Below are 24986 nucleotides of genomic sequence, written 5' to 3'. Positions count from 1 at the left end.
CAAGTCTCTATTTAGGGATGTATTATTATTTAAGTTTCGTTTGATTTCGATTGCCTCGCGGACAGTTTGTTTGATTCCTAGGTCATTGCTAATTAGAATTGTCTCGTCAGATAGGACGTAATGGTTTGGATTTTGAAAAATATGATTGCTTAAAGCTGAATGGAAAGATATGGAGTTATTTCTAAATTTTAATGCTTTTTCAATACTTTCTTTGTGTTTCTTTAATCATGTTTCTAAATTTTGGTGGGTTCGACCAATGTAAAATTTCCACAACTACATGGTATTTGATACACCCCTCTTAGACGAGTAACTGTGGTTTTATCCTTACCAGAATTGAGAAGATTCATTATGCTTAAATTACTTGTAAATACAACACGTAAATTGTTTTTTAAACAAACTTTTTTCAGTTTTCAAGTAATTCTGGGAATATAAGGTAGGTAAATCGTGCTTGTGAGATTATTCGAGTCGTTTTCTGGTGCGGGATTTAAGGCTTTAGAAGAATGCATCTTTAATCTTTGAGCAATAACAGTATTTATGAGAGAAATTGGGTACCCGTAGCCAAAAAGGATGTCTGTAATAAAATTTAATTCTTTTAAATATATTTTAATTTTAAAAATAAAAAAATTAATTTAGAATTAAATTTTATTACAGACATACTTTTTGGCAACGGGTATCCAATTTCTCTCATAAATACTGTTATTGCTCAAAGCTAAAGATGCATTCTTCTAAAGCCTTAAATCCCACACCAGAAAATGATTCGAATAATCCCACAAGCACGATTTACCTATCTTATATTCCGAAAATTACTTCAAAACTGAAAAAGGTTTGTTTAAAAAACAATTTACATGTTGTATTCACAAGCAATTTAAGTATAATGAATCTTCTCAATTCTGGTAAAGATAAAACCCCAGTTACTCGTCTAAGAGGGGTGTATCAAATACCATGTAATTGTGGAATTATTACATTGGTCGAACCCACCAAAATTTAGGAACAAGATTACAGCAATACAAAGAAAGTATTGAAAAAGCATTAAAATCTAGAAATAACTCTATATCTTTCGATTCAGCTTTAACCAATCAGATTTTTGAAAATCCAAACCATTATGTTCTATTTGACGAAACAATTATAATTAGCAGTGACATAGGAATCAAACAAACCGTCCGCGAGGCAATCGAAATCAAACAAAACTCAATAATAATACATCCCTAAATAGAGATAATATGAAAAAAACTTCGTTTTCTTAAAGAGTTAAAGAGGCTGCGTCCCAAAGTCGAACCTTAAAACGTACAGGAATTAGGGAAGGCAGTTGGGGGGCTGCCGCCCCCCAAACCCCCCGCTTTTAAAGACTCTTTTGTACAGGTTTTTTCTTTTGTTAATTAAAAGAGGGCCTTTCCGAAGCCAAGAGCGGGTACCTGTACAAAAGTCTTTAAAAGCGGGGGGTTTGGGGGGCGGCAGCCCCCCAACTGCCTCTCCTAAATCCTGTACGTTTTGAGGTTCGACTTTGGGACGCAGCCTCTTTAACTCTTTAAGAAAACGAAGTTTTTTTCATATTATTTCTGTACGTTTTTCTACAATCCATGGTGGATGTAATTTAATAATTTCTGTACTCCTCGTACAGGAATTAGGACTGCCTCTCCTAATTCCTGTACGTTTTAAGGTTCGACTTTGGGACGCAGCCTCTTTAACTCTTTAAGAAAACGAAGTTTTTTTCATATTTTGTGAAAAATAACGCCCGATAAGGGACTTGAACCCTTGACCTTAGGATTAAAAGTCCCACGCTCTACCGACTGAGCTAACCGGGCATGTTTGTAAAATACCTGCATGTGAATAAATATAACTTTTAAATAACTTTTAAGAATTTCAAAAATTAACATGGGCTCTTATGGGGAAATGGGTTTTTCTAAGCTAGAAAATTGGGGGGTTAAGATTTTCCGACGAAACTTTCCAGGGCAATTACTCGCAGAATTCCGCGTCGAATGAGTCTTCGTACACCCAGATCCGATGTCGGCTGTGACCTGTAGGCGTGGCGAAAAAAAAAGAAAATGAACATTAAGTGGCTATGCGTGGTTTCTGGAAAACAGGGAAGGAGTTATCGGATCAAGCTGAAATTTCGCAGATAAGCTCCTGGGCCCTAGGAGACCTTAACTTGTGAATTTCAGCCCGATCGGACAACGTTAAAGGGGGGCTGGGGTTGGGGGGTCGAAACTTTCGGCCAGATTTTCCCCCTGAAGGAAAAGTCGGAGGGAATTGAAATTTGGCAGGTTTCTTAGTTGGAGCTCGGGCTACGAAATGCATCCCTCCCCATCCCTCTGCGACCACTGGAACTGAAGATTGCTTAACATTGTCGTGGTTCGCCTCTTTAAAGAGGCACGAGTGTGCCTCCTTGACTTGGGTGAATACACACTCAACCCTATGTACACAACATTAATTAGAGAAAATAATCTAATTCAAAATAAAACAAAAATAGGACCGAATAAAAACAAGCCCAATCCCAAAAGAACTGCAAGATTAGCTGCAGAGAAGGCAAATATCGCAATAAGAAATTATTCCAATTTTTAATAAATACAGTTAGTTCAATGAATGAAGCATTTTAGCTTGTAAAATGTTAGCTTTTATCACACAGTCTTGGCTGAACTTTTTGTTAGGAAGTAATGATGCCAAGGCTATCAAACAGTTCGTGGTAACGAACTTAAGGAGCGACCCGGCTCAATAGTAACCAAACTCTAAAAAATTGAATTTTGATATCAATAGCTACATCAAAAGAATCGCATTTTAATGCTGATTTTAAATATATAAGTTTCATCAAGTTTAGTCTTACCCATCAAAAGTTACGAGCCTGAGAAAATTTGCCTTATTTAAGAAAATAGGGAGAAACACCCCCTAAAAGTCATAGAATGTTAACAAAAGTTACACCATCAGATTCAGCGTATCCGAGAACCCTACTGTAGAAGTTTCAACCTCCTATCTACAAAAGTGTGGAATTTTGTATTTTTTGCCAGAGGACAAATCACGGGTGCGTGTTTATTTGTTTGTTTTTTTTTTTTCTTTTTCCCCCTCCGCAATTCCTCGCTCTTTACGCTAAAGTTTGACTCTTTGCCACAATTCTACTTTTTAAAACAATTGAAAACTTTTGCGTAAAGAGCGAGGGATTGCGGAGGGGACAACCCATTTCATATACGGAGTAATTTCTGTTCGTTTTAAGTTTTAATGTCGCTCCTTACTTTCAGCTAAAAAAATTGTTTTTTTTTATTTAATTTAAAAAAAAGAACGGATTTTTAACCGAAAACTTTTATTGTAAGTATTTTATTGTTTATTATTTTCTTTGCCGAAGACGGCCCTTCGTTATAGGGCCGAAATATTCAAATAGGTTTTGTTGGTTCACTGTCTTGGGAAAAAATTCCTCATTATTCTCTCTTCTGTAGTTGTATTATCGAAAGGCAGTGTGGTCTTCGTCATTATTCATTTCAAATCAAATGAGCTTCTTCTTAAGATCAAACGACCACCCTTTCCATTAAAACCGTTCATGCCCGTTACAACCCTTAAAACTTTAATACGCTTAAGGTAAACTTACAACTCTTACACTGAGGGCTGTGATGGAGAGGAGGGTTGTCATCCTTAAAGACATAAATCCTAGGCCTTACAATAGCACTCAACAAAACGGCTATCTCAAAATATTTATTAAATGTATTTTGGGAATTGATGGGTGTGCGGGAAGACTGTTTGCCCTGCAATAAATTTCGACTACTAAGAAAGGTCCTTTCAATTTCCGATCGAGTGAGCCTTTTTTGTAGTTTCCACAACAACAAATGGTACTCTGATCACCTACTGATTACTTCTGATTACCAGTCCATTAAGGTCCCTCCAAAGTTTATACGACCACCCTTTCTATAAAAAATTTTTGTACCCCCAGGGCATAGCTTACAACCCTTGCCCTAAGAGATATGGGGGGAGGGTTGCCATTCTCAAAGACATGATTTCTGGATTGTTTAACTACGCTGAACGAAATGGCTATCTTTAAAATTTTGATTGGATGTGTTTGGGGAATTGGCAGGTGTTGAAGGGGGGTTAGTTGCCCTCTAGTTACTTTTAAATATTAAAAGGTGCACTAGCCCCTTCATTTTTGAATTGAATTAGCCTTTTTCGATCTTTCTACGACAGCAAACGGTCATCTCATAGTTTCTATGAGATACATTTCCGGAAAATAAGAGGTGTAGGGGAGAGGTATACTCCTTCCTATCACTTTGAATCTTTAAAAGGATATCATAACTGTTTATTACCAATCCACTGAACCCCCTACAAAGTTCATACGGTCATTCTTTCTTTAAAAACTTTAATTGCCCCTGGGCATAACTTACAACCCTTGCCCTGAGGACTGTGGGGTGTTGTCATCCTCAAAGACATAATTTCCAGAACCTTTAACTACGCCGAACAAAATGGCTATCTGAAAAAAATAATTGGGTTTTAATTGGATTTTAATTGGAAATAGTGGGCGTGAGAGGAGGGTTAGTTGCCCTCTAATCGCTTTTAACTATTAAAAGGGGCACTAGCCCCTTCTGTTTCTAATAAAATAAGCCTTTTTAGAAGTTTCTACGACAAAAATGGCCATCTCAAAATTTCTATCAGACATATTTTGGTAAAATACGAGGTAAGGGGTAGGGGTATCCACCCTCCGGTCACTCTGAATCCCAAACTGAATCTGAATCTGAATCCTAAAGTTAATACGAACACCCTTTCTATATAAACCTTAAATATTCCCAGAGTATAGCTTACAATCCTTGCCATGAGGGCTGCGGGGGGGGGGGAGGGTTGATCCACAAAACATAATTTTCGGACTTTTCAGCTAATTTGAACAAATTGGCTATTTCAAAGTTTTTATTGTATGTGTTTGAAGAAATGGGCTTGGGCGGGGGGCTAGCTTTTGTCCTTTTTTAACTTTTTTAAACTTTTGTCTTTTTTGGGAAAATTAAGAACGGAAGAGTAACTTTTTCTCTTCAATGGAAAAATTCAGAATAGAAGTTGAATTTTTTTTGTTTTCTTTCCGAAAATTCAAAACCGAAGTCTAACTTTTTTCTCTCCATTGGGAAAATTCAGAAGTGAAATGTAACTTTTTTCTTTTCTTTGGGAAAATTGAGGACAAAACATTAGTTTTTTCTCTTGTTTGGAAAAATTTATAAGCGAAGTTCAAGTTTTTTCTCTTCTTTGGAAAAATTTTGAACAATACTTGAACTATTTTTCTCTTCTTTGGGAACTTTCAAAGCAGGATTTTCACTTTTTCTCTTCTTTTGGGGAAATTCAGAACGGAAGTGTAACTTTTTTCTCTTATATGGAAAAATTCAGAAATGGAGTGGAACTTATTTTATTTTACGGAAAAATTCAGAGCAAAAACTGAAATTTTTCTTCTGCTTTGGAAAAATTTAGAATTAAAGTATATCTTTTTTCTCTTCTTTGGAAAGGTTCATCATCGAAGGGTAATTTTTCTCTTTTTTGGGAAAATTCAGAACTGAAGTGTAACTTTTTTCTCTTCTTTGGGAAAATTCAGAACAGAACTGTAGCTTTTTTCTCTTCTTTGGGAAAATTTCGATCTGAAGTTTAACTTTAATATATTCTGTGAAAAAATTCGGAGCAAAACTTGAATCTTTTGACTGTTTTGGTGGGAATCTGTTTTGAAACTGAGGTGTAGTTTTCTTTTCTTCTATAAGAAATTCATACCCTAAGTTGAACTTTTTTCTCTTCTTTAGAAAAAATTTAGAACAGAAGTGTAACTTTTTTTTCTTTTTTGGAAAAATTCAGAACTGAAATGGAACTTATTGGACTTTTTTACTTCTTTAGTAAAATTTTGAACAGAAGTGTAACTTTTTCTCTTCTTAAAAAAAATTCAGAGTAGAAGTAAATAGCGACGAAGAACAAACTGCCTTTCCATCACAAACAGTAAAACCCACAAGAACAATTGGGAGTCCGTTTTGTAAGACAGTGGAAATCTAATTTGAATAAACACTTCGGCTATGTGTCCAAGGGCATTCCTCAGCAAAATATAAATATGTAAAAGAAAAAAACTTGTTTCCTTAAATAGGGACTTGGAGGTATATTCACTAAATGCTCAATGCACAAATTTAACTAAAAACGATCTTATAAAATATTATTAAAAACCAGAAGATATTAAAACAGAACCAGTCACAATTACACCTTTGAGATTAGCTTTAAGTAGTCAAAGAAATAGCACTCCTTATTATGTAACAACCCACGTGTCTGCCGTCATTACGTAACACTCATAGGTGCGCAGTTATTACGTAACACACCATGTGTGTGCGGTCAATACGTGACATTAAAGTGTGTGCTGTCATTACACAACACCCACGTGAGCGCCGTCATCCGTTACAATCACAGATCCCCCACTTGACTATAACAAGGGAATCGAGATAACGTTATCTTCAATAAATACACCGAATCACGCAAGATAACATAATTATGAGCATAGGTAAACACTCCCTATCAGGTTGGATTCCCCGCCTGACTAGCGGACATTGAGACCTAGCAAGTCACGCAAAATAAACAATCCCCTATTGCGTAATATCAACCTTGTTCTTGAGGATAGATTTGCCAAGTATTCACAAGCTTAAAGAAAGTGTCTGGATTGGGATTAGAAGGGGATGAGCAACGTTTAAAATTGAAACCCTCTCACTACTTCCATCATTTCCCCCTTATTTTTCATTTTACATGGCGGATGGGCAACGAAAATTGGAAGAGCGCTCATTTGATCTTAAATTTAACGCTTATTCTCTCTTTGAGGAGGCTAAAAGTAAGGTGACAGAATTCTTTTCAATTCTAAACCCTCTTGAGCCCCTAGCCCCGAATTTTATTGGATACAAATGCAAGACAGCCATTGCAAGATTACCTTGTGTTATTTTACCCCTGGAATTCTCTTCTAAATCTTGGCTGCAAAAAAAACAGGAAGGGCTAATTCGATTAAAATTCCTTAACCATTTGCCTTCTGTGGATAAAAACTGATCAGATGGTAACAGTAACACCTCTTCATGTGCTTCCTAAACTCCCATGACACTGATCAAAACTTTTAACTAAAATGTTCGAAAGGTCTAAACTATGCTCATCTGGGGTGATAATATAAGTTCAGCCAAAAGAGCTAGGGAGCTGAATTCGGAAAACTGTCAATTTTTGGTGCATGTTTGAATGGCTTATTCTCATCAAAAGTGAACTTCGTAAACCTTATGTAAATTACATTCATACAATAGTTTTTAAATATAACAGTTAAAGGACCTAAAGTACGGTCCTTTGTTTAATTTTAAACCTTAATATTTCTTATTAATCAGAAAGGCGGAACATTGCGCTGTGATGCATAAGAATCGGACTAGGATTTTCAAAATGCATAATTGAGAGCCAGCGGTGATACCCATAGGTCAGTCGATCTTCCTCGCCAAATCAGCCATAAAAGTTTTCTGAATGTATATGCTTGAAGAGCCCGAACAAAACATCTGGACTCTTGCCCCCTACCACTCCTTCTCCTCTAAACTCTATATTGTCTCAAAATCTAAGGTAATATTACTATATAAGTAGTAATGGGCCGATTGATCCTGGCAGACACATAGGCACTACTCTACTCTTTCTTAGTTGTTTAAGATCATAAAGAAGGCTTAATGGCAATTTCCCCAGTGCTACCACCTACCTAACTAAAGCCAAAGATGGCGATATTTTTAACTATATCAGGGAAGGTATAGATTAGATTAACATACCCTACTATCATGCAAGAAAAAGGACGAATCCTTAAAAAACGGTGCGAGTTTGTATGAAATACCAATATGAATCACATAGTTTTTCTAGCTGTTAGAGCAGATCAACTCTTGGTACCCAGGGTTGTAACGCTTGTGTTGCAGGTATCTGGGGTAGTTGTAGGTGGGTTCCAGGCACTGATGCTGTGGAAGAGGTATTTTTAGTGGTCAGGTGTGTGTTTGAATGTCTGATTGTGTGTGTTTTCTTGGCTTTTTACTTTATGTTTTTCTGTCACCCTTTCTGTATTTGTGTGTTTGTTTTTCTGACTCTTTGTGTTTGTTTTTATTTCTCTCTCTCTCTGTATATATATATATATATATATATATATATATATATATATATATATCACTATGCCTCTGCGTCTGACTATGTGTTTGCCTGTCTCTGTCTGCGTCTTTTTCAGACTTTGTATGTTTGTATTTGTTTTTGTCTCTCTCTCACCATGTCTATGTGTCTGACTGTGCGGTTGTGCTACTCAGTAAGTAAGTAGTAACTAAGTTAATATGACAGCACTAGACCCTCAAGGTCCAAACCGGCGGTGCTGATCTCCGTTTCGTGACCCATCAGCCACTAAGTGCAATGGGGGGCTAGGGGCCAATCATCTCGTGCTTTTGCACACCCTTCGTTCTTACCTTTCCAGGTTCCTTCAGGTACCAATTTAGAGCTGGGTCAACTCTGTCTGAACTTACAGAGTCACGTTACTGACCGCCGTCCCAAATTAAATAACTGGCTATTATAGGAATCGAACCCGTGCTTCTTTGACAAAGAATTCACAAAGCAGCCCGCCAGCCACTTAGCCAGGCCGTTAGTGCCTTTCCCGGTTTTTGTCTTTGTATGTTTGTTTACCTGACTCTATATGTTCGCATGTGCTTTTGTCTCTCTCTCAGCATGCATGCCTGATTGCGTGTTTGTCTTTCTCTGTGATTGTTTTTGTGTGTTTTGTACCTGACACTTTGTGCTTTTGTCCTGACACCATGCCTATGAGTTTTTGCGTCTGACTTGGTTTGTTTGCGTGTGCTTTTTGTCTCTCTCCCATCGTGCCTGTGAGACTGAGCGTCTGTTTGCATATCTCTGTGTGTGTCATTGTATGTTCCTGTGTATGATTCTGTGTGTTTGTGTGTGTTTTTGTCTCTCTCTTTCTCTCTCTCTCTCTCTCGCTCGCTCTCTCTCTCTCTCTGTGTGTGTCCGAACGTCTGGTTGCCTTACTATGTGATTTTCATTGTGTGTTTCTGTGTATGATTCTGTTTGTTTGTATGTGTTTTGTCTCTCTCTCTCTGTGTGCTTGTGTATCTGAGCATCTATATTCCTGTATATGTGTTTTTCTTTGGCTGTTCTTGTCTCTTACTGTGTGGTTCTGGGTGTTTTTTCCTCACTCTCAGCCTGTATGTCTTAGCGTGTTTTTGCCTGTCCTTGTGTCTGTCTAATTGTGTTTTTGTTTCCGACTCTGTGTGTTTGTATGTGTTTTTGTCTCTCATTCCCCTTGCATGTGTGTCTAAGCGTCTGTTTTTAACTTCTAGACTTTTTTTTCTTCATAACGCTTTTTTTAACTTTAAGATGTTTTTAACCTCGAGACATTTTTTCTTTATGACGTTTGTTTAACTTTGAGACGTTTCTCTTGGTGATGTTTTTTGCTTTGAGACGTTTTTGCTCTTCGTAATTTTTTCTTTTCTTTGTATTTTTGGACGTGGTTATTCTTTGTGATATTTTTTTTCTTTGAGATATTCTTTTAATTTTGAGATGTTTCTTTTTTTTCACGACGTAATTTTCTTTGTGATGTTTTCTTCGAGAAATTTTTAACTTCGATATTTTTTTCCCTGGAAAAGTTTTTTCTTTGAGATGGTTTTTCCTCTGTCCCATTTTCTCCGATAGGTTTTTTTAACTTTGATAACGTAACATCTACTTGTGCACCGTCCTTTGTCACAACAGGGGGCTTCCCACTTGACTACCAGGCCCCCGTTGGAATTTGTTCATAAAGGCCCGGTGAAATTGGATGCAAGGGCCCCTGGTGGAATTGACTGCTAAGGCTCCGTTAGAATTGGTTGCTAAGGTCCCCGTTGAAACCGGTTGCTAGAGCTCCGTTAGAAATGCTCACTATGACCTCTGTCGTAATTTTTTGCTAAGACATCGTCGGAAATGCTCGCTATGCCTCCTGTTGGACTTGGTTGGAAGGACCCTGTTGCAACTGCTCACTAGGACCTCTGTTGGAATTGTTTGCTAGGGTCCCGGTGGAATTGCTCACACAGGGCCCCCGTTTGAATTGTTTGTAAGGTTTTGACGCGTTCAAGCTTTCTCCGCTGGTGAGCCTTGCAGGGTTTTCCCTTACCCTACATAACCCTTTCCTTTACATAACATACACCTGCACCTTGAAGAAACTTTGCCAAATACTCACCAGCTAAAAAAGTGTTTAGATCGGGATTTGCACCGTTTTCGAACGGAGTAAGCACCATTTAAAAGTGAAACCCCCTAACTACTGATAGGAAAATTATACACTTGGGTATTTCACCTTTTAAAACAATAACGCTTAGATTATGTAATCTTCGAAGGGGAAAATGACATTTGCAGATAATTTTTATAAAATAAGAACATTTGTTTTAGTTACTGCCTATAACTCAGTTTCTCGACCCTGTCCCATCCAATGAGCATTTACCTTCGTGAAATTAGGACTCCAAGGTTGAAACTATTCAAGATGAAACTATTCTACAATTTTGATACCACGATAGAGTTCCTGCATATCTACAATTAAGTATTTGAAATATAGTCCCCTGCTAATCCAGATGAATTAAGGCCGGTAAAGTACCGGAAAACAGTAAAAGATGAAGACTGTCGTATTGTCGTTTTGATCATGATCGTAAAATTCCCGTTCTTTGAGTAATAACTTCAAAGCAATGTATGTAAAGGTTAAGGTCCTACGGTACTTTTCTTGCAATTAACAGTAAAGCTATATATCACGGCTAGACTATTTTTCAGCATATAATTAACAGCACAAAGGCTTGAATAACTGCTTAATACGAGTTTGTTGCTTCTTTAGGAAGCACTGGAAAAAGTCTTCCAAAATGAAAGTGCTACTGAATTCGGATGGTTCAGTTTGCTCGACTTTAAATCTAGTGGTAAGCTTTCCATTTCTAAGGATTTTATAGTGGATGGCTGGCTATCATAAGTTCAATCAGCATCACTTCAGAGGTCTTGGACCGTGGCCGCTTCGTCTAGAATGAGTGGTTACAACAACAGGGAAGGACTTATTTAACTGAAAATCGAAAATTTTAGTGCCCTATTATCGGTGAAACGGCAGCCAGCTCCCTCCCCTGCTCTGTTTAACACCTTGGACCATCCATGGCCTGTAATCTGTTGGATAAAACTTTTGAAACAAACATTTTTCTCAAAATACTAACAGGCAGGGCCGTTACGTATAGGGGGAGGGGAGACGCCACCCCAATATTTTTGGTCACTCGGTAAAAAAAATAAGCTGCTAAAATCCTTTGTTTCGTTCAATAAAGACCACAAAAATACTAATATGTCATCTGCAGATGTTTCGAACTTGGTCGGTACACACACCAGTTTTAGCGACTCCTGCAATGATTTTACAGATGGTACCGCAGTTCTCTATTTGGTTAAATATACAGGATTAAAATGGTGACATAGTATGTACCGAAACCTAAATCTCGGTTGATAAATACGGCGGTTTTACTGACTCGTGCAGTGATTTTGCGTATTGTAATCGAAACGAATACTATGCTAATTATTGACAAAAACCAATCGGTAAAAATGACCAGCCAGTTGGTAAAATATCTTGCTCCCTCCGCCAAACATTTTGGCTAGTAGCGGCACTGGTGACAGGTTAAATAAGTCTGCTTCCTTGGAAGACATTGCTCCACAAAACCCCAGGGGTAAGGGCCTTAAATTGCTCCAATCGGACATGGTTTACAAATAAGATTTATAGCATAAGGTTAGAGGTTTGGGGTGGCACACCCAACCCACTGTTTTATTTTTATTTCTTAGCCCGGAGAAGCCCAAACTGACATTTTAAATGAGAAGGGAAAGACGAGTTTTCTGCCCAGCAATGGGGCCTAAAAAAGCAGCCAAGGAAAGTATCATCCTAATAGCTTCAAAGTATCATGACTAGGACAAATGGAAAGAAACAAATATACGAGGAAATTTAGGAATGGAGCATGGTTCTCTAAAAAAATAGATACAAAAGGGGCGTGAAATTTATTTTGTGCTAGATTGAAATTTATATCTGCAAGTCCTTTGGAAAATGATACACGTACCAAAACAATAATCCCTTCGGAAATGGGGCCAGGAAAAGGGCCAAAAACTGTTTTTCAAGCAGCTTTAAGTTTTCATCCGTGACTCCTTAGGTGAGTGTACGCAGGCTATCAAAGGAACCTCAATGAGCACATAAAAGTACGAAAGAAAAATCGGGGTGGATGGCTTTGTGATGCAGAATGAAACTTATTTCTTTTTCGCCTATCAGCTTGAGATAATATCAGGTAGACTCTAAAAAAAGTACTTTGTGTCAATTCTTGACTTCGGATTTCTTATAAGATAAAGTAAATATTGATATATTAAGCAATTAAATTCCTGATTAAGAGTCCACTATATTTAATGGTGTCAACCGGATGGTTTCAAACCCCATGGAAAACGAAACTTTATTCTATAGTTTATGGTATTATGAAAAAATTGTTGGACGAAAATAGGCCAATTCAGCATTTTGACTCAATATTCAAAGCTTGCCAAATTTTATAGAAATAAACTAACATATTAGTTCTTTTGCAGAAAACCTAAAAAAAAAACTTCACGAATTTTCCTACAATTCACCCACAATATGAACTAAGGCAATAAAAAAAAGAAAAAAAATATAAAGAATACTGCACTGGACTCGACCATCCCTATTGGTGGTGCTGATCGCCTTTTCATGGCCCTTCAGCCAGGAAGTAAAATGGGTGGAGGAGGGGGGTTGATAGCTAGCCATACTGTGCTTAGTGCTTATGCGCAACCCTCCTTTTTACTTTCCCAGATTTCTCCGGGTACCCATTTATAGTTGGGTCGGCTCTGGATGAGCTTACTGAGTCATGCGACTGACCCCTGTTCGAAAAAGAATAACCAGCAGTACCGAAACTGGAAATTCTGTCCTCAAGGATAAACGATTCATATGTCATACACGGCAAAAGTAGTGGATTATACGGAAAAAGAATATCCACGATTATCCTCTTTGTCACTGTTTTAATATCCTCTTTGTTATATATCCTCTTTGTCGCCTCTTTCTCGTTATATATCCTCTTTGTCGCCGTTTTAATGCCTCTGTTCGTGCTTCTGCATTCTTTGCACTTTTCGTCAAGATATATCTTTTGGAGTAAGATTCTTTGAGCATCAGCTTGCCCACGTTTTTTTCACTTTTCCGCATTCGAAAACCTTCAATTTCATTGTTGATACTTCTACTTTGCGTCGTTATTCTTTGATAACCGTGCAAAAAAACATTAAAAATCATCTAGCTGTTTAATCACAGAGATCCTTTGCAATATTGCCGTGAAGACCATCGGCAGCAACTTGAGTGTGGCCTTCGGTAAGAAACTTGACGTGAATTTCCTTCAGATCCAGGTGGCTATGATCATTGACAAATAAGGTAGAGCTGTAACAATGGTTCAATTCTTATTCTGAAGTGAAACATTTAAATGCTGGTAAGTTCTTAATGGCCTTGGCAAATATAATTGCTACGTTGTTAGCATCACTTTCCTGAACGCTGGCGTGCTAAACAACGAGAACAAAGTTTTTGTCCTGTTTGAAAGTTTAAGTAAAATAGGTTAAAAAAGTTTAAGTCTCTGACGCTAGGAATAAGTGATGTTGAAAAGGTGATGTTGAGTAACGAGAAGATAGAACAAGTGGAGAGCTTCACTTACCAAGGTAGTTCTATTAGTATAGACAGTGGGTGTGGTGAAGATGTTAAAACTAGAATAGTCAAGTCCCATGGTTTTTTACATGTAAAGATAAGTCAGCGAACCAAAATTTGAATATTGGAAACTATTATAATGACAGCGGTCAAGCATAGTTCTGAAGCTTGGGCACTCCGGAAAAAGGAGTAGTATTTTGTAAGATGTTTTCCAGAGAAATTAGGTACGGATCGTTTTGGGTATCTGACTTACAGGCCACATCTCAAACAGTAGGCTGTACGAAAAATGTGGTTGAATTCTGCTTTCTAGGGATATAGTGAAAACGAAATTCTAGGCTGGAGAAGATCAGTATATTCGGAAAGAGAATACAGATACGCATTTAGAGCTGTCTTCATATTGTATCTAATTAAGTAATGGAAAAAATTAACTTTCATTACCTTTTCTTACATTCTTTTCGTTCTCAGTTTTTTCCTTGCAGAAAAATTAAATCAGTCACTGAGAATAAAACAAAAGAAAACAACGAGCACTTACTAGTGTTACCCAGTAACATCGTAAAAGGATTAATAAAAGTCCAACTATTAATTGTACATTTTTTTCGCTCTTAATTTCTGTATCCCTTTTCATTCCATTCCGTGCTATTTTGACAACCATGCCCCAGGCCCCACCCTTTAATTTAATTCTTATATATTTTTTAGATGTTTCTCGAGGATTTCCGAACCTCTCTTAATTGATTCTTAATGATTAAGCAGTCAAATGGCATTTAACTTCTACTATCATAATTATTTTTAGGGATACGGAGATGTTAATGGGCATGTCAATGAGGGTATTCTTCGTGAAGGAAAAGCAGCATTAAACAAAGAACTGAATAATGAGTCAAACAACCAAGTAAGTTATCTCCCAAGTTGTTTTCATAACACTTGCTCTCCTGTTTCATAAAATATTTTTACTTTATTTACTACTTTTTCTTGACCTCATTTCAAAATTTTTTAACTATGGTCAAAGAAAATCTTTATCCCTCGTCTTTTACTCCAAGTCGTGCAAGTTATCCATCTGTATCTTCTCTAACCATTCTTGCTCTTACAAAATTGTATTTCAAAGGTGGCCGGTTCTTGCAAAAGTCTCACAAGCCACCTAAGTCGCTAAACAAATTTGATTTAAGTTATTTGTTGAGATTGTAAATAAAGTTTTATCAGAACTCTGATGAACTTTTGCCATGATCCCTGTCATATTCAAGGTAACACAAATATTCCTTTAGTAGTATGGTCCTGTAGAATTGTTCTTTCCTATTGCATTAGAACGTAATTAAAAAAAAAATAAAACAGTGGCGTATGATAAATCTCGAAAAAAATTGAAATTAGTTCAAGAAAAATCGGAAGGGGCAAAAAGTTGGGGAAGGGAGTGTTCATACTAGTCCAGTCCTTCTTTATCAGTATTTTTGCTGCGAAGTCACACGCTATGATGGATGTTGAAGACTCCATGAAGGATAATGGCAGACCTAGCATAATTACCCAAAGACATTCTAGAGAGGCTTCAAGTTAGCTAGTAGTCTGACAGGTTGGAGGGTTTAGCTATGAACCAAAAATCACACTTATTTTGGAGGATCAGCCTAACCCACAAAGCGTCTTTTTTAACTAAATCTGTTATACTTAGGCATAAATATGATATATAATCTGTAGATAAACAGCAAAACCTCCTCTTCCTTAATTAGCACCGTCATTACGTTCAAGATTTCATAGTTTAGATCGGTCTCAGTGATGCACATGATAAATGGTTTAACCAAGTTCACTAAATATAGGAACTAGTCAAACTTAGATCCGATACAAGGTTCAATTGGGTTTAATTAAAAAAAGGAAATAACTAAACTTAAAGAACACTGCTCTGTGACAAAACTCACGTTGAGACCCATAAATTTGTTGATAATTGGTTGATACCACTTACATTTCAGTGGGCAACAGTAAACAAGTCTGTTTTGATGGTCGGTGGGCGTGTCAACGCACCTCATTTTCATCACAGAGATGGTATTCCCTAATTGGTTAGCATTCGGCACAAGTGACTCCCACCTAGTGAACTTCAAAAGATGGACTAAGTTGTAAATTGCTTAGGAGGGAAGCCGGCGTTTACCCCTTTGAAAATACCACCCCATAAAATACCTCTCCGAAGATAATATCCTTCCCCATGAAAAATACCCCTCCCCGTGGAAAACACCCCCGCCTACAGCTTCTTGGTCTCCAACCTCTTTCGACTTATAAGTAAAGGACTCGAACTCTCAATTTCTGATGTCATGAGCACCCCCCAAAGTTTCTATGACCGTAAGGTAGTGTAGAGGATGAAACAAGGGGCAATCCCCTTCATAAGTGGAATGAATTCTGATCAATTTGGGGTTTAATGGTACTATTACTTTCATAATAAAAGCGTAGACCAGGATGAATAAAAAAATTGAACTTGACATTTAATCTATCTTAATTTCTGGGAGTACTTCTTGTCTATGCTGTTAGTACGAAAGTAATGAGAAACGTTAAAACCCAAAATAAGCAGAATTTATTCTGTATAGGAGTGGAACTGCCCATTCCTAATCCCCACATCCGTCCCATGGTCGTAGAAAATTTTGAGGATGCTCATTTGATCAGAAATTGAAAGTTCTAGTGCTTTTTTTATAAGTTGAAAGTGATTGGAAATCAACCCCTGCGTGAACGGGAGGAGTTATTTTTGGGGATGGTCTTTTACGGGGGATAATTTTGGGAAGGGTGGGGTAAACGCCAATAATCACTGAGGAGATCGAGGTGCAGGAGAAACGTGAGGTATTGTTTTATATACAAATAAAATATATTTTTTATAGTCCCGGTTTCTGTTGACGAGGATCACTCTTAGACTTGCCACTCACTACCATAAATAGGTTGAGGCCTTAGCCACCCGAATACGTTTTTTTACTTCTCTGTCCCCTTCCCCCCAAAAGCAAAGTTTATTTTAATAGTCTTGCATTCAATAAAAACGGATTTTTTTTTAGCTTGTTCATTATAATTCATTTATTTATATATAGGTCTACTCCTATAATTTGAAATTGTATCATTCAATATTTAAGCAGTAAGAGACGGTTATTGCATTTACATCAAATCTGTTACTGAAAAGCAGAAGAAGTTGCATATATTACCTTTTTTTGCCAATTCATTATCCTAACAGTGTCAAATACATATGCAAATGAAAGACATTTAATATTCAATGAAATCAATTAGAGGCAACGTACGAAGTTGACCTGATTTGTGTTTTGATCAGGCAAAACGCAAAAGGAAGGTTCTAAGAGAAGTAAATGAGATGAAACGGATTTTCTGTTGTAAATCTGTAACCAACATTAAAGTGTAGATTGATGAACATCAAAGCCTTAATAGAGAAATTTTTCTGGTCTCGTCCATGCTCCCTCTCCCTGCTAAATTACAAAAATAGTCAGTTACTTGCTATTTAACAGCAGAGTAAATACCCGATCAAATTGGTTCAACACTTCAAATTTGTTAGCCCTGTCACCCACTTCCATACCTAATCAAAATCCATGATAAAAATAATAGATGATAAAATAATAATAAATGATAAAAATGATAATATGATAAAAATAATAATAATTGAGTAAACAGGATTGGGACTGTCAAGGGGACACTTGCATGCTCTAAATTTTCTTGATCCATCCTAGATTTTGAAAAATATTTTCTCGGTATTTTCAAGTGAATTTTTTTGTATGTTAATTAAAAAATAAATTGGCCCCTTCCTCTATATTGTCTTGAATTGGCGCCACCGAGGGAATAGTTCTATTGTGTATCGGAAAATATCCTTTGTGAGAATATTACTTGTCAAACACAGAGACTAGACTAATTGCTTTAATTTGTTAAGAATAAAATTACACACACCTATGCATCTTTAAAAATTCGGAATCATTTTTGATGAAAAATAAGTCAACCTTCATTTGCGGTTCTTTTGTTGTTTAGTGATAGGGGGGGGGGGGGTACAAATTAAAAAAAAATGTTGATGATAATTTGGCAAAACAATCTGAAAGCATATATGACAAAAAAAACTTAAGAGGATATAGGCTATCTTTCCCTTGAAGCTGTATTTGACTTGGACAATGGATTGTTAGATTTTGATGAAATACGAAAAGCGTTGCCAAATTCAAATTGCGTATTCATTTTTATGGTTTAAGCGACAAAACTGATAAAAATATTATGCTGCCGTAAAAACTCCATGGTTTTGAATCAACTACAAGTAAAATCTTTGTAAATTACGGTTTTATTGGTTCGATGGACTCTGGAGACAAACAATACATTTTTTTCCCTTGGTACTCTAAGGTATATGCGATTCCTGAAATAAACGATGAGTTTGTAGCTTACGTAAAGGGTACTTGTGTGATTGGACTCATTTGTTTTATATTTGTTCATTCATGAACCACATATCTCCTAGGGAAAGACCTACATTTAATTGAAACAATAGGGAAATTATCCCTTATCTAACCATTGTTGATTTTTTAATCATGTGCATTCATCTTAAAGAATATAATTTAGTTGGTGAACAGATAGGAACCTTTGCTCGGAATCTGATGTTAGCAAAATTGTCAGCTTTTGCTGACATACAAAATCGTAAGAGAGTAGAACAATAAGCCATAGAAAATTGGTTGGCCGGCTAGAATTAAAAAATTCCAAAGGGAACATTAATTTTTAACGAAAAGATAGGAGGTGTCACTTTCATAGAAACGAAGGAACGCTTCACTCGGTTAATAGGAAGCCTCTTTTGGACGTGAATAGCTAGGGGGGGGGGGATACAGAGTAGAAGCTGTACCCAAGAGAGAACTAAGAGTCAAAAATCGAACCCACTGTAATTACAGAGCTTAAGCTGGCATTTGAAACTAGGATACATTGAAAAATTATCAAAATTATGCTCAAAATTTCCCAAATTACGCATATTTTTAGCTACTCTCCTGAACGACAGTGTATCTGACTATAAGCGGGAATAAAATAGGGATTGTGCTCAATTTCTATGGTCATAATCATAAAAAACTTAAGAATTACATTGTACAAATGGAAGGTTGCCAAACGTTGAGCTTTTTGGGAATTCATCTTGGACCAAAAGGAAAACAGGGTTTCATCGAGTATGCTGGAAAATATCAGACTGAAATAATTAAAGGGTGCTAAGTTCATCAAAGTTTGGACTAAGTTGTAAATTTTGGAGGACAAACGAGAGTTATTATTTGATATTCAATAAAGTTCTCTTTTTATAGTCTTAAATTTTGTTGGCGAGGGTCAATCTTCTCTTTGACACTCACTGCCAATAAAAAGGTTGAAACTATATCCAACCTTTTTTTTTGCTTTTCCCTCCCCTTCACCCGAAGAAAAGTTTATATGGATAATCTTCTATTCAATAATTTTTTTTCTTCTGTTTGTTCATTATAATGTATTTATGCAGATATAGGCCTACTCCTGTGATTCTAAATTTTATCATTCATAAGAATCAGTTATTGCATTAACGTCAAATCTGTGATTCAAAAGGATAAGAAGTTAGCATATATTCCTTTTTTTGGAAATTCATTATGCTATTTATGTTAAATACAAATGCAAATAAATCTTGTTTTTGCGGAAATCAATTTTACGGGAGGTACCGTAAATAGTTGACCTTATTTGCTGAACATTTGAATTGTGTCAGTTTATCAGAGTTCAGGCCAAAAGAAGGTTCTAAAAAAAGTAAATAAGATGAAACGGATTCTCTGTTGCAAATCTGTAAGTAACATTAAATGTATATTGATGAAACTCTCGAAGGGTATTTCCTGGTCTGATCCTTATCCCCTCTCCCTTTTAAATACCAAAAATAATCACTTCTTGTTATTTAACAACAACATTAACATCCTTTCAAATCAATAAAGCACTTCAAATTTGTTCGCCCTGCCACACCCCACTCCCATACCTGATCAAAATCCATGATAATATTAGTCGAAAAATTTTCTTGCTTCCTCCTAGATTTAAAAAAACTTCTTTGTTTAAAAAATTAATAGCCATATTTTTTCCTCAAAAGAATTTTTTTCATCATCAATAAAAATGAACTCCCACCCCCTGCATTTCCCTGAATCAACACCACTGGGAGGAATAATCCTATTATGCGTTTGCAAATATCTCTTGTGTGAAAAGAAATAACACTATGGGTAATTTGGGCTATATACTTATATTGTCAAACAAACAAGCTAGTGAGTCGTTTCTACTAACAGTATAAAGTTCATATTTCTTAAAGCACCAAGGACAGTGAAAATAAAATCTAAACGCTTCCGTTGGTTAAGTCGAACCTTACACAAGTTTCTGCATACTTTAAAATTTGACATTCATTTTTTAGTAAGAAAATAGGCCTACGTCCAATTACGTGCACATGCCCTTAAGTACAGGACTACGTACACATGTCCTATGATTGGTAAGGCTCTGATTTTTTGTTTATTTCAGTTATTTAAAGTTAGGGGGTTAAAAAATAAAACGTTAGTGAAAAAGCGACATAAAATGAGCATCACTAAACAACTTAAATGATCTAGACTATCCCTCCCATGAAGCTGTATTTGACTTGAACAATCCATGGATTGTTGATATTTGAATCTTAGGGGCAAAAAGGGTTGTCAAATTGAAATTTCGTGTTCAATATCATAGTTTAAGTGGCAGCACTGTTATAAAATATGGTGCTGTCCTTAAAACTTCAGGATTTGAAAGCAGCTAAAAGTAAAATCTTCGAAAATTATGGTTTTATGGGTTCAATGGGTTCTGGATACAAACCCTTTTTATTTGCCCTTGGTATTTTAAGGCTTATGTGCTCCATGAAATAAATGATTTTACGACGAGTCTGCAGCTGTAACTTAAACAAAAAGGTACTAATATAATTGGATTCACTAGTTGTATTCAATGAAAAATAGGAGATGCCGCTTTCTAAGGAACTCAGCAACGATTCACTCGGTTATAACCAGGGCTTCGGAGTTGGTTATAATTTATAACTGACACAGACTCCAGACGTTTTCAGTATACCAACCGACCAATACCATCTAGTTTGGACGTCAAAACTCGAGGTTTTATTAGCTCCTCCAACAAACTTTGAAAGTTTCCACTCGATCCCCTATGGTACTGTTATCATTTATTCATCAAATATCACGTGGAAAAAATAATTACCTTTGAAAGGTTCTTCGATTGTTGTCAGTTCTATATTCATCTCTATTGTTGCCAATAAAAACATTTTGTTGTTTTTGTAACCTCCTCCTACTATTTCAAGATTCTAATGATTAAAAAAACCTTATATTTTTGGTATGAATCACACTTCTTAGCTAGCCATCTCGCTCTCCTTATGAATCCCTTTAGCAGCCTCATAGCATGTTTTACTTAAGATACTTAAACCTTATACCTATTTACATATGCTATTATACCTATTTACCTTATCTTACATTTATAAAAGCAAATTTTGAGTAAATATGCCAAATTTGGCAATTCTAATTCGTTGAATTCGTTTTTCAGAAGTCATACAAGTTAGATGTGGAAACTACCGACGAGAGAGCAACATGGGGAAGCCCACGGGAGTTCCTATTGTCATGTATTTCAATGTCTGTCGGCTTAGGAAATATTTGGAGATTTCCGTTTACAGCCTACGAAAATGGAGGGGGAGCATTTTTGATTCCCTATTTAGTAGTTTTATTTTTTATTGGAAAACCTCTTTATTTCCTGGAAATGGCAATGGGCCAATTTTCAAGTTACGGATCAGTGAAAATTTGGGAGGTTGCACCGATCGTAAAAGGTATGCCTATGTTATTCTTACTGCTCTATTGTCTTCGGATTCTATATTTATCCCTAGTGTTGTTTTTATGTCGTTCTTGTAATGTCTGATGAGAAAAAATCACTATCCAGCACTAATTCAGGAATGATGGCTATTTTTTCGGTTAATGTTAAAAGTAAAAGTTTATTGTGAAAAGAAATGTGTGACAAATTAAAAAAAAACCGAAGCCCATAGAATATGGCGTGATAGGCGGTTATGCTGGTGTCTCTTTTCCAGGGCTAAATCAACATTTTTAGATGGCAATTTTGTTCAATCGTGTCGAAATATGTACTAACTATGTCTTTGAGGATGACTCGACCCCCACAGTCCCCAAGGAAAGGGCTTTAATCTATGAGCTTGGCCCACTGTTTACATGTGGTATTTGATATTGGGAAGCATCAGCACCGTAGCTAGGACCGCACCTTATCAGCACCATCCAATATTCTAATCTTTATCTAAAGACTCTTCCTATTCTTCCAAACTTCTCTAACTGTTAAAAAAACACCCCGAGCTTTGGCAATTCTATTTTTAACATCTTCACTGCTCCCACCATCTTTATTATTATTTTTTTAAATTCATTATTATAAAAATATTCAACAACAAAAATACAACCAGCTGCGATAAAACCATGGCTTGTGCTGGTAGCCAATTAAACAAAAAATGTTAAGCAATAAATCAACTTAGCTTAAATAACAGCTTAAATTCATTTCAACTATAATTAATAATATAAAAAAAATAACCTTTATTCTCTAAATCGTGACTCCTAAACCCTCCAACAAAAATATTTTACTCTTTTTTTAAAATAACTGTTGGTGTTCAGCTGCCTTAACACCATCATAGAGTGAATTCCATACTGACTTGCCCAAATGTTCAATTTAAAATCCAGTTCGTCTATCACTCGTACACTCAGTCACTAGATATGTAGCATTACTAATAATTCTAACAAGGTATGTGAAGCTGTCCACCTGATCAATCTTTTTTTTACCCAACATAACTTTTTCATCTTCACTTATTCTCAGCCTTAGTGACTTAGTAATTAATTTTAAAACTTTTTTTAGCACCCTGAACTAGCAAAACCTCTAAAAGCACATTCATTTTGCTCAAACTTTCATCTAGGATGCTTAATTCATCAACATAATCTAGGTCCAGGACTATTTTTCCTCCCCATTTGATTCCCTAGTCTCCAATTGCCTTTCATGTGCTCCTTTAGACGAAGTCCATCAAAGTAGTCCATATAAAGGGGGATAGAACACAACCCTGCTTAACTCCTGATTTAATATAAAACTAGCTGCAATCATTTCCTACCTTAACCGCAGCAGTGTTATTCTCGTACTTACCACTAATAACTTTAATGTGCTTGTCGGTTGTACCATACAAGGATATGACCTTTGCTAAAGCTCTTCTATCATGAGAATCGAACGCTTGCTCATAATTTATAAAACTGGGGACCAAAGGTTGTTGACAACTAAGACACTTCTCAACTATTAACCTGAGAGTGAAAATTTGGTCGACACATATTCTACCTTTCCTAAAAACCGCACTGTTCTTCTCTAAGAACTTTGTTTGCATCATCTCTCAGTCTAAAAAGGTATTATATTATTAACAAGTGATTTGCTACCTACGGAGACCGGACTTGAGAAAAAAAAGGAACGGTGGAGGAAGCCTAGTTGACCTGCGATTTTTTGGTTACTTAAAAAGGCAACTAGAACATTTAATTTTTTACGAATGTTTTTATTAGTAAAAGATAAACGTAACTTATAAATTAGCTTACGTAACGAACTTTTGTAATCTCATGTTTTTATTACATATATGAGGGGTTCACCCCCTCGTCAGTACCTTGCTCTTTACACTAAAGAATAAATTTTGTCCCAATTCATTAAGAATGACCCCTGAATCACAAAAGCGTAGAATAAATAAATAGGAATCACTAAAAATACTTTAGCGTAAAGAGCGAGGTATTAGGAGGAGGTGAGCCCCTCATATGCGTAATAATTTCTATTCCTTTTAAGTTTTAATGCTGCTCTTTACTTCCAGTTGAAAAAACTTTTCATATTTATTTTTTCATTGTTTTTTTTAGATAATACTAGAAAATCATGCGCTCCCTTCATAGAAATTTTCTTCCCCCATGACAAATTCCTCGATGGAAAGTTCTCCCAACATACCCCCTCTTGTCAACCCCTCCCCCAACCAAAAAAATCCCCCTGAAAACGTCTGTGCACTTCCCAATAAGCATTATTATATGTAAGCACTGGTCAAAGTTTGTAACTTGTAGCCCCTCCCATATAGACTGTGGGGGAGTAAGTCGTCCCCAAAGACGTAGTTATAAGGTTTTTCGACTACGCTGAATAGAATGACTATCTCAGAATTTCGATCCGTTAACTTTGGGAAAACAATTAGCGTGGGAGGGGGCCTAGGTGCCCTCCAATTTTTTGTCACTTAAAAAAGGCACTAGAACTTTTCATTTCCGTTAGAATGAGCCCTCTTGCAAGATTTTAGGACCACCGGGTCGATACGATCACCCATGGGGAAAAAACAAACAAACAAATTAACACGCATCCGTGATATGGCTTATGGCAAAAAATACAAAACTCCACATTTTTGTAGATAGGAGCTTGAAACTTCTACAATAGGGTTCTTTGATACGCTGAGTCTGATGGTGCGATTTCGGTGTTTTCCTATATTTTCTAAAATAAGGCAAATTTTCTCTTGCTCGTAACTTTTGATGGGTAAAACTAAACTTGATGAAACTTATATATTTCAAATCAGCATTAAGATGCGATTCTTTTCATGTATCTATTGGTATCAAAATTCCATTTTTTAGAGTTTTGGTTACTATTGATCCGGGTCGCTCCTTACTACAGTTCGTTACCACGAACTGTTTGATTTCAAATCAGCATTAAAATGCGATTATTTTGATGTAGCTATTGGTATCAAAATTCTATTTTTTAGAGCTTTGGATACTATTGAGCCGGGTCGCTCCTTACTACAGTTCGTTACCACGAACTGTTTGATTATGCTCATAATCTTCAGTAACTTACTTCTACCTCAGGGCCACCATATTTAATAAACTTTAATCCTTTTTGTACTGTCGCTAATTCTTCCTCACAAAACAAACCTTCCTCCACATCGAAGGCATCACAAACTTTTTAGTTCTCCTCTATCTTTTCTAGCAACTGTATCTCGATTTAGTACATTCTCAAAATGTTCCCCCCATATCTCTATAACTCTTTCCTTATCACTAATTTTGGGCCTGTTCCTATATTTAACTGGGACAAGTTTGGATTCACCACTTCCTTTTAATTTATTAACATACCAGGATAATATTTTACTATTATTCCGTCTAGTCGCATCTTCCAAATCCTCGGCAATTTTATCCATGGCCTCCACTTCACACCTCCTCAGTCTATATTTAATACTTTCTCCACTTTCTTTACATTCTTTTTGTTTTCATATGATCTATCACTAGTAGAGTCACTAGTGGTAGTATCACTAGTAGTGCTAGTAGTATCACTAGTAGTG

The 24986-nt window shown here is 36.3% G+C and overlaps 1 protein-coding gene across 3 annotated transcripts in view; it reads left to right on the top strand.

The window, feature by feature from the left end:
• Positions 1-10775: 10775 nt before the first annotated feature.
• LOC136039845 (sodium-dependent nutrient amino acid transporter 1-like) overlaps positions 10776-24986 on the top strand; it is a 33027-nt gene continuing 18816 nt past the window's right edge. The window contains exons 1-3 of one of the 3 annotated variants that reach the window (XM_065723769.1): positions 10776-10889; positions 14457-14552; positions 21173-21449. In XM_065723769.1, coding sequence (XP_065579841.1) covers positions 10836-10889; positions 14457-14552; positions 21173-21449 — 427 coding nt within the window. In that variant the 5' untranslated portion in view covers positions 10776-10835. Of the gene's footprint in view, positions 10890-14456; positions 14553-19323; positions 19418-21172; positions 21450-24986 lie in introns of those variants that run through there. The other 2 variants (XM_065723770.1, XM_065723771.1) reach the window with 2 other exon arrangements.

Source organism: Artemia franciscana, chromosome 20, assembly GCF_032884065.1.
Source record: "Artemia franciscana chromosome 20, ASM3288406v1, whole genome shotgun sequence".
In the NCBI taxonomy this organism is placed as follows: Eukaryota; Metazoa; Arthropoda; class Branchiopoda; order Anostraca; family Artemiidae; genus Artemia; species Artemia franciscana.
Note: the sequence above shows the minus strand (reverse complement) of the source record. Positions and strands in the feature narration are given on the sequence as shown.